Consider the following 10,311-nt stretch of genomic DNA (forward strand, 5'->3'; position numbering starts at 1 on the left):
AATTGAATAAAAGAGGATTATAAGTAGAATCACTTCAATATATAAGAGAGCACGTGCATTTAAGCAGCCGTCACATGCAATATACATTCAATTTCATTATTTGGTACATATTACGCGAAGTTAAGGGCACTTGGGCTTCCCCTTGGAATTCTTCATGTCCCTATAGCAAGGGCACTCGTCTTTGTTTCCATAAGTTCCGGACGGGACACATTCGTTGCATGCAGCACAACAAATCCCACAGTATTTCAGACATCGATCCTTCATCCCAGCTTTAGAGCATCGCACGGAACACTTGGAGTCGCACACACCTTCGATCAGTCATATAATTTAACAACATAAAATGTAATTAAAAATGAGTGAGCGTACATGCTTTGTGTCTGTTTATGGAAATAGATTTGGCGTTATGATCTGAAAATAAATTTTCTACTCGACGAAATACGAGTACATTAATATATGTCTTGTAATGGGAGGCTCTTACCTGATTCTGCCTCAACAATGGATCCAAGAAAGCTAGAGTTGAACACCAACGCAACGAGCAAGAAAGTAGCGATCCAGGGCTTCATTTTTTCCTTCACGGAAATCAAATAATTGAACAATTTACTTGAAATGATATGAGAAGAGATTGCAATTATATATAACTCTCAGAAACAACAGAAAGGGTTCAAATGGTATTTTATCTACTCAGAAGTTTGGGTTCTTAAAATAGTTACTATTATCTATTAAAATTATACCAAACGATCAGAGGTAAAACGACTCGATAAATTTATAGATACAAAACTTAATAATTGTTTGTAGTCTATCTGACACAAAAGTCTGAAAAATACTGACTATTAGGAAGGTGAATTGGTGGATATGCCAGAAATATGAATTGTAGAGTTTTATACGTAAAAGCATTTCACAGACTGTCAAGTTCGTTTTGGGCATTTTTGGTGTGTGATTTGTTTTTATTGTCAACAATACACGAGATCTTTTGATTATGTTGATTTGGTTATTGGTTGTTACAACTTACTAGTCCCTTGGAAAGTAATTTGAAATAAAAGTTTAAAAAATAAAATAAAATTATGGCGCGTGGTATGTATCCGACGAGAGATTTAATAATGATAAAAATCATTTAAATTAAATAATTTTGATAAAAATGACTAAAATTGATTTGTCTATATATAATTATAAAAAATACCAACAGTAATTGATTTAATGGAATAAACACAACTAAAAAAATTGTATAGCCAAAAATATACGCATCAGGACCATTACTAATTTAGGACGAATTTGATAAATTGTATTGCATTATATGGGAGTTACTTTTGTTCTTTGAATTTGAAAATAGATCGAAATGGTTCACATGCAATAGGGATCGGAAAAATATAGCATCTACTAAAACATATGAACCTCGTCTTCATGACCACAAAATTAAGATTATATCGTAATAGATAATGAGATGCTATCATTAAGATATTATCGTATAATTACATCTGATATTGACTTCTTTCAGATATCATAATTTATTCAGAAACAATATTAGAAATAAACCTCCTTTGCACGATAACCATGACATGATTACATATAGGTGTAATAAATCACTTCCACTTCTTGAATTTCCCTCCATGCATTCCAAACATTCCATGCTTTTTCCCCTTGTGCTTTCCAAATTTGCCATGCTTGAACTTGCCATGCTTCATCTTCCCATGACCATAATGGCCCATGCCATGCCCAACACCATGTCCATAATGGCCCATTCCGTGCCCTACACCACCATGTCCATAATGGCCCATGCCGTGAGCGCCATGTGTCATATGTGCAGCACCGTAGGCGGCTGCCGCTGCAGCAGCACCTCCAAGCATGGCTCCGACACCACCAGAGCCCCCTGCAACATAAAGGAAACTAAGAACAAAGGAAAACTGGAGACAGAATTATACACGGCAGAGATACTATTTACCTAAGCGTAACAACTTACGCTTTACAATAACCACACGGATCATGGTTTCTCACCGCACATGTTAAACCACGTATGGACCAACCATATTTCTAAGCGGCTGCCCCTAATCAAAATTCGATCTACTTGTCCTGGAGTTCTAGAGTCTTCAAATATATATATATGTAAATGCTCCGAGGATAGAAGTTATATGAGTACTTGAACATCATTCATTCATACGAACCCATACGAACCGTGACTCAAAATCCTAAATGACAGGTATGTACCCATGTCTACTTGATCAGCAAGCCATATATATCAGACTGAAAACAAAACAAGTCAACCTTTCAGTTTGATTAATAAATTATCATAAAAGACCTGTTGATATTAATTCTATCGAAAGGCAACGCATCCAAATAAAATAAAAGACAAGAAACCAAAGTGCTTTGCCAAACAACACATCCAACACACAACAGATATTAAAAATCGAGCTCCGTTCAGCACCTGAATGATGCGGAGCGGATGAGCCAGGGTAACCAGCTGGTGGATATCCTTGGGGTGGATACCCTGCTTGTGGAGGATATCCTTGGGGAGGATAGCCTCCGGGGGCTGGTGGATACTGTCCAGGTGGATATCCGTGTGGAGGATAATGGCTATGATGAGAAAAAAGCCCTTTGTCAGATTCGTCATGTTTGTCCTTTCCACCTCCCATTTTCTTTTATCTCAGTTGTTATTGTTACCTAAAATGATAGAACAATAACTTGTGGACAGAAAGGAATTTGAATTCGAAATCATATATGAAAAACACGTAAAATCACGACATATGAAAGAACACAGTGGTTACTTTAGCCACAAGCTATTACAATGTACATGTTGGCAAATTTCATCACTGTTAAGTGAATGAATTTTCTCAGCCACATTTCAGACAACAAAGTTTAATTGAATTTTCTCAGCCACATTTCAGACAACAAAGTTTAATCAAGCCCACTGTATAGTAAATGACTTCAAACATCGCTCTGGTTGTGGAAATTAGCTTCAAGTTGACCCTACTTTTCAACACTCGATTTCAACAAAGAAAAATTAATTGGTAATAACATCCCTTCTTCGGTATAATCTTTATATTTTGCAATCGACACAACCAGCACTCGTCATCATCACCACCATAGCTCAAGCGGAGGACACCAGAGGCGAAACCGTGCTAAACTAAAACTAAAACTTAAAAAATTCGAGGAACAAAATCTAAACTATTTGTGCATATATATGATATATGAAAGTTTATAAATTTCTCAGAGTCATGTTTCAATACTGACAAAAACAACCACGAAACCATATAAAGAAACCAATAAAAGAATACAAATCCAAAACAATCCACCCTTCGTCACAATTTTCAAGAACTACCAAATCCAACGAGAAAACAACAATTAACGACACAAGCTTTACTTTCCTCGCGCCAATACATGACGTAGCACGTAAATGAATGGAAAAAAAAAAAGAAGACGAAAAAATAAACAAGATATCTCAATACTACATTCACTCGAGTATATGAATATTTTTAGTTTACATGCTATAGAAAACCCCTGCAAATTATTCAGATTCCCATGTAAATCATCACGAATTCTAGCCAGATATATTAGAAAAGAAGGAAATTTAAAATTTTCTTGATCCTGACATTTTTCCCAACCATGTATTATCACATAAGACATACTTACATCAACGAAAAAGAAAGACTGCAAATCTGCAATAAACAAAGTGACAATCTATACACACATACGTCTCCTACAAACAAAAATTTACTTCTGGTTCAAAAAAAGAAACAAACTTTATGGGTATATTAGAAGAAATATGGACGGGTTACCTCGAAAAGCTCTACAAGGCGTGCTGCAAAAGCGCAAGATCAAGAATTGAACGGATAATGACGAAGAAGCAGCGCATTCAATTACGTTTATAGTAAAATTAATTTGCTTTATTTTCTGATGGTCTCTCGTTCCGCTCCACGCGTTGATAGGTCGGGAAGACGTGCATAGAAATGCCACGCGTGAGATTACTGTAATAAACATATATTTTAATATTCTTGTTAATACAGTATTTGGCACATACATATATATATTTTATTATTACACGTTTCATACTATGCTCTTACGGATCTAAAATTAACTTTAAAATAAAGTGAAATGTATGTCAAAAAAATATTGCAATGGAAATAAAAAATAATCTAAAATAAATTATGTGGAATTTTTTTAATGTAATAAATTAATTTGAATAATCACCATTGTATATCTTTAGATTCTCCACCATAACTTTTGCTAAACAAATAGAAAGTCCATCCACCCAAAATACCACGTTTTTAAAACTACTTAACCACAAGGCAGATGGATTTTGAAGATGAAGGCAATGGAATGGAAAGTATCAAGATTGATGGAAGCTGAAATATTTTTTTATTGATGTATGTTAGATTATAGTATGACAATATAATAATTGAGAAATGGATTTTGGAAATTATACTGGAAAAGAAAATCTTGAAGAATTTTGAGCCCTGATTTGTATTTGATTGTTCCTAACTTCTTGGTGGCGAGGATGAAATCGTTTATCAATTATGAAATCTTGTTTTCTCCTTTTTCCTATGTATTTGGAGTGAACCTTGAATTAAGTAGAAGAGAAATCTCAGATAGAACGATGATACACTTTTGCTTTTGAAAATAGTGTTGAATGATTGTATTGATCAAATATCATACGAAGAAACCACAGACGATTAATTCAGTGATCAAGATCAACAAAAACACAGCCAGAGCGAAACATCATCAGAACAATAACCCTTCACATTTCTCATATGATCTTCAACAGTTTCATATTACAGTATTTGATTCATCGATGTAATCGTAGCAATAAAAAATTTGCTGAACCGAGCAGGAAGACATGAAAACAGAAGAGACAAACCTTTACGATTCAACACACGCAGGAATATCCAGAAGGGATTCAAAAACATTAGCCTACACTAGCTAACTTTATGTAGTCTTCGGAAAATGGTTAGTCAACAGTTTCGCTATTGCTGGAAAGTCCACCTTGTCCTTGCCATCAAAGATTGTCTTCAACTTGTCATCACAGAAGATCTCCCTCTTGTTGGATGGATTCTGCAAAATGTATCCACAATTATGACTTCGGCAAATGAATTTGCATTCGAAAAAGTTTATGGCAATGCCGGTAACGGGTAATGTGCAAAGTACTCAAAAAACTTCTGCAACTCTTTACTTAAAACTCTCTAAAACATCAGATTTCATACATTTTGACAGAGGTATTACAATAGATGGGATAGCATACTAAAGCTACTGATGCCAAAAAAAAACAGAGTTTTGAAATGCTAAAAAATTCCAATGTACATCAATCTACATAGACGAATGCAGGTTCAGGAGGGGGCCTAGTAATGTTAAAGCTACGCATGCCAAAAAAAAACAGAGTATCAAATGCTAAACAATTCCAATGTACATGAATCTACAATGACGGCGGGAGGTTCAGGAGGGGGGCTAGTAGTGTAAGTCGCCTTCATTGGCTGTTTTCTCATGAAAAGCAAGCTTGAGTAGCCCCATCAACTTTCCCAAGTCCGTTCCTACTGAAAAAAAAAAAGCTAGCTAGCACAATATATCTGAAAATCACAATGCATTGGATATAAATCAAGCCAGCTCTCGAGCTCAAGGAGGTTCAGAATATGAAAATCAGTACGGAACAAAATTTGTTCACAGTAAATTACGCATATAATATTGTACAGAAAACAAATGGCCCAAAAATGTCGATTAAATTTTTTTAAAAAAAACTGAAGAACCAAAAAGACAAAATAATACACATAATGTCTACATTTGGACCTGAAGATTATGAGATTTAACGTATTCCCATATCTTTTTAATGGCACCAGAGCGTGAAGTTTCTGGAGATCCGATGAACTTAGCCAGAGCAGGAGACACGGTCTGGACCTTCAGTATTCCAGAGACACGAACAGCAGTCTTACGCCCCTCCGAGGAAGTTGCGGTGGACTTGTCGGTGGCCGCAGCGGACTTGGAGGCGGCCATCAGAACTCGACAACGGCTGCCGAAAATCCTTGTTGTTGATGCCATAGCTTTCGATGCTTCACTGTTCACTTGCAAAAGAACGGAGTTCACTGTTAAACTTTTATAAAACCCTAGGTAGAGAGAGAAAATGGAGGGAAAGTCATGAGTCGAAGGGGTTTTTCTGTCAATTATTATTCTGTTTTTTCCATCTCAAATCCAAAAATATCAAAATGACCTAAATGTCCTCGGTCAATTTAATATTTTTTTAACGCTTTTCGATAATAATTTACAAATAAAATATATATTATAATTTTTATTTTTTTTACACGTGATAAACTTATAAAAAAATATATATATATACTTTAATCAATAAATCGTACGTTGTTATATAAAATAATTTATTTACATATATTTATAATCAATAAATTATATGATATTACGTATTTAAATCATACATTATTTACATATTTAATATTTTTTTACTTTATCAGGTCTAAAAAAAATATAAACATTTGTAATATATATTTTTGTATAAATTATTATCGATGACATTTGAGTGACAAACATCAAGTAATAATAACTCGATTTTTGAAATATTGAATACCGAGTTTATATGCTCGTCGAGATTAGATTTCTTTGTTTTATTTCTACAAAATGCTTTTCTGTAGTTTGAATACTGAATTCATATTGGCATTTTTAAAATATTAATTTTTTTTGGGTTATATTATTATCTTTTTTGTTAATTAATTTGAATGCAACATTGGTCGAGTGTATTTTTAAGTCTTTAATGAAGTATTTTTTTACTAGGTTTGAAATTGGTTATGTAGAACTTTTAAAGAAAAATATAGCCGTAAATTAAAAGTTAGTATGGGCTCATTTAGAAGTAGTTTTTAATATAAAATACTGTATAAATTCTTAATTTCTCCATATGAGATAACCGGTGCTGTTTATTTTCGAATCTATGATACAAAATGGTATATCTGCTTGTGAATCAGATTAATATAAACCCCAGCCTGAGTACTTTTTGGCTTTCTATGATCAAAACCTGGCGAGTCCACCTAAACTAACATCATCATTCCTTGGTTATTATGTCTCCCCCATCATGCATCTTCATCGCACCCGGTGCAAAGCAAGGTATGCTAGAAATCGATAGCATACTAACATCAGCATCATGATGGACATATCCATCCATAAATGGCTTAAACCTACTGACTTTATGGGAGGATAATCTGCGACTCGGCAATGGACTCCCTTCCCGCACTCATACAAGTCATCCTCGTTGTACTGAACCCCGAGAAGTAATTTGTAACAGTAGTAGCTGTAACTCAGGTATTTTAGCCAAACTATGAATGGAGGAATTTGTCTGACATAGTATCCTCCAGCAATGAGGAAAACCAAAGTTGTTACTGAGGCTAAAGTAGCAGCTTGCTTGACATCCATCAGTATGGCACCAAATGCCAGGCCAAGACTTTGTGAAACAAGAACACTCAAAAGAACAACCAGGAGGGATAATATAAAGGTGGCAGGGTCAGGTTTAAGGCCACCCATCCAATAAAAGATGAGTGTAAATGCTGTTGGAAGTGCGAGCTCCAGAGGAAGATCTCCCACTGTTCTGGCTAGAAAGTAAGAGGAGAGGCGGTACATACCAGATGACCTTTCCTTGATCAGCATGGTTCTTTCTTGAGGGAAGGTGAAAACAGCATTGTAAAGTGGGTAGAAACCCCAAAACACGGAGAAGAAGAATAACATGGCAATCTGCATATTGAAGTAGCTCTAAATTAGCTGTGCCATAGTTTGTAATGTTGCTAGATGATGGTTAAGGTGAGTAGAAGATATGTTCATTAATTGATATATTTAACAACGTGATGATTCATGTAATAATTTGGAGTGGTGTTGTGTAAATACAGTGTCAAAACTTTCCAGATAGTGTTTCGGAATTCGGATATTAATTTGTTTTCTCCAATGTGGAAGCATAGAGGGGATATATTTTATTGTTGTGGAGAATTCTTACACGGTCATCAATGTGAGATGATGGAGTTTGCCACCATAGAAGCCCACCAAGTATTGCCATGCTTAGGACTTGGAAGATTCTCAACCTGTTGAAGGATTCAAATCTCCGTTCTCGCAGTCCTCGTAAGAGCAGGATCTTAAATTGATGCCACCAAGTTGTGCACCACTTCCCTGACGAGATGTAGGATCCTGCTTGATTGGACCGATGATTGTACTATCGATTAGTAGTCAAATGGCAGAAAATAAGTGGAAACATTAAATCATCCGGAGCCGAATGTCTTCCTACTCGATATGGAAGTTTAGTAAACAAATACGTAGACACAGAATGGAAACTCACTTTTAGAAGTTTCCTTCTTGCAACTGTCGATACTGACTTCTGAACTTCCTAACTCCATTTTCAGCCTTGTAGATATATTCTTGTCATAAGCAGAAATTAGAGATTCTCGCACATGATTTGGATCTTGTTGCATGCTGTCACTGTGGCCAGTGGAATGCTGGAAGTCGGGTCCAATTCCTGGAATGTCAACTATATTCTTATCCAAACTTTCTAAACGATAAATATACCAATTCATTTACCAAAATCTTTTTATATCTCTTCACATCTTTAAGTAGGAGAGGTTTTTTTGCTTAAAAGTGTTGATTTTATTATCAGAAGAGATTAACATGCGTTTGAAATTATCCTTATATTTCTGAGATTGAAAAATGCAAGGTGTGGGCCATTTGAACTCCATTAATCATGCCAAATACCTTGAGTCTTGTGAGTTTCATTTCTGTTGTTGAAAGAACATGGCTGTAAATGCCCTTAAGTTATCGAGTACTATGCTCATGTTAGACAAGTGTTGCTGAGAGTATATTTTTTATTACCGTTGGCAAGGTCAAGCAAGAGATCAGCTGGGTTGATAGTGATGAATGTTGAAAAACCAATTGAAGAGAAATATTCCAAGGCATTTGAAGCAAGTCCATAGTAGATTGGGCAGCCTTCAGACAGCAAGACGACCTTGTCAAACATATGATAAAGCCTGCTTGAGGGCTGATGAATGGTGGTTATAATAGTTCGACCTCCGGTAGCTAGCCCTTTGAGTGTGTTCAAGATCCGTTGAGCTGTGGTCGAGTCAAGACCAGAAGTGGGCTCATCTAGCAGCAGTAAGCTTGGGTTGATTAGTATTTCTTGACCTATACTCACCCTTTTCTTCTCTCCACCTGATATTCCTCGGAACAGTGGCCCTCCTATCATACAGTTTTGACATCTAATTAAGCCAAGCTCTGTTATGACATGCTCCACATGCTGTACTACTTTTTCTTTGGTCAGGCTGTTGGGTAACCTTAGTAATGCAGTGTATAAAAGAGTTTCAAACACAGTAAGATGTGGATATAGGATATCGTTCTGTGCAACAAATCCTATTCGACGCTTGATAGAGCCTGAAAATAGCTGACCGTTGTAAGTGATCTTTCCTGACAACCTCCCGGAAAGGCGGCCTCCAAGGGCCGTGAGTAGTGTGGTTTTTCCACTACCTGATGGACCCAGCATCGCCAATATTTCTCCAGGACAGACCATCCCTGTAAGCCCATTGAGTATCGATTTCTCTCTACTGCTCGATGTTCCTCTAATACAGGTTCCTTTTCCTTCAAGATTCACTTTGTAAACAACTTCTTCAAACTGTAAGTTAATAGGAATTTTCTGTGGATCAGTATCATAGTTACCTTACCGACGGCTGTAACTGGAAATTATCTGATCAATTATTGTACAAAGGCTTCTTGTAATTTTTCCTTGTTTTTGTTTTTGTGTCATGCAAGTCAAATACTATTTTAACTATTCTCTAGCAGCCTATGTTTCTTTGAACATGCGAGTAGTCTGGTAGCTAGCTTGGGGGTGGGGGTGGGGGTTGTAATCTGTCTTGGCATGAGTGCTGTTTTGAGGTTTCCATGGGTGAGTTTTGTGTGTGTATGTGAGGGGAGAAGAATGAGAAAGAGAGATGGACCTTTAAAGTTATAGGGTATACAGTCCCTAGCAGAGAAGATTCTGAATTGTTCTGTACCGGGTAAGCGATATGAACTGTGTCACAAGCCTCCATCGGCAGCCCTGCCGCCAGTTCGGTCCCTTCATTTTCTGGTTTTGGTGCCACAGGACAAAGGGGCATGGCCAATTTTTTGTGATTATAAACTGTTTTAGTGGTAGTATGCCAGTAATGTGTAGAGAGAGAGAGAGGGTGGGACACGTTAAAGAGTTGCTTTTAACTTTGATTCCTAAATGAACTGGCTGGCCCAAATATATAGGCAGGAACTCAGAACCATGCTCTTGCATGTACTAGATGCAGGGAAAGCCTCTCTGGTGGGATTCTTCCTTTTCACTTT

General features: G+C 36.4%; 4 protein-coding genes across 5 annotated transcripts; all 4 read right to left on the minus strand.

Annotated features, from left to right (window-relative positions):
• Positions 1–17: 17 nt before the first annotated feature.
• On the minus strand, positions 18–656 carry LOC140978761 (peamaclein). The gene is made up of 2 exons (XM_073443984.1): positions 479–656; positions 18–308 (listed from the first exon to the last, which is right to left on the minus strand). The coding sequence occupies exons 1-2, from the start codon at positions 561–563 to the stop codon at positions 121–123; spliced, it is 273 nt and encodes a 90-aa protein (XP_073300085.1). The 5' UTR covers positions 564–656; the 3' UTR covers positions 18–120.
• Positions 657–1,356: 700 nt separating this feature from the next.
• On the minus strand, positions 1,357–3,976 carry LOC140978759 (uncharacterized). Of its 2 annotated transcripts, none has more exons than XM_073443982.1 (3): positions 3,768–3,976; positions 2,417–2,652; positions 1,357–1,864 (listed from the first exon to the last, which is right to left on the minus strand). In XM_073443982.1, the coding sequence occupies exons 2-3, from the start codon at positions 2,622–2,624 to the stop codon at positions 1,578–1,580; spliced, it is 495 nt and encodes a 164-aa protein (XP_073300083.1). In that variant the 5' UTR covers positions 2,625–2,652; positions 3,768–3,976; the 3' UTR covers positions 1,357–1,577. The 2 variants fall into 2 exon arrangements, with proteins under 2 accessions (XP_073300083.1, XP_073300084.1); XM_073443983.1 differs by lacking the exon at positions 3,768–3,976 and adding an exon at positions 3,622–3,729.
• A 737-nt stretch (positions 3,977–4,713) lies between these two features.
• Positions 4,714–6,122, minus strand: LOC140979228 (upstream activation factor subunit spp27-like). The gene is made up of 2 exons (XM_073444553.1): positions 5,767–6,122; positions 4,714–5,040 (listed from the first exon to the last, which is right to left on the minus strand). Exons 1-2 carry the CDS (start codon positions 6,013–6,015, stop codon positions 4,915–4,917), a joined length of 375 nt encoding a protein of 124 aa, XP_073300654.1. The 5' UTR covers positions 6,016–6,122; the 3' UTR covers positions 4,714–4,914.
• Positions 6,123–6,877: 755 nt separating this feature from the next.
• Positions 6,878–10,311, minus strand: LOC140979963 (ABC transporter G family member 14-like). The gene is made up of 5 exons (XM_073445633.1): positions 9,939–10,311; positions 8,824–9,616; positions 8,297–8,473; positions 7,961–8,148; positions 6,878–7,704 (listed from the first exon to the last, which is right to left on the minus strand). The coding sequence occupies exons 1-5, from the start codon at positions 10,095–10,097 to the stop codon at positions 7,060–7,062; spliced, it is 1,962 nt and encodes a 653-aa protein (XP_073301734.1). The 5' UTR covers positions 10,098–10,311; the 3' UTR covers positions 6,878–7,059.

This window comes from Primulina huaijiensis, chromosome 6, assembly GCF_012295235.1.
Source record: "Primulina huaijiensis isolate GDHJ02 chromosome 6, ASM1229523v2, whole genome shotgun sequence".
NCBI classification, from domain to species: Eukaryota; Viridiplantae; Streptophyta; class Magnoliopsida; order Lamiales; family Gesneriaceae; genus Primulina; species Primulina huaijiensis.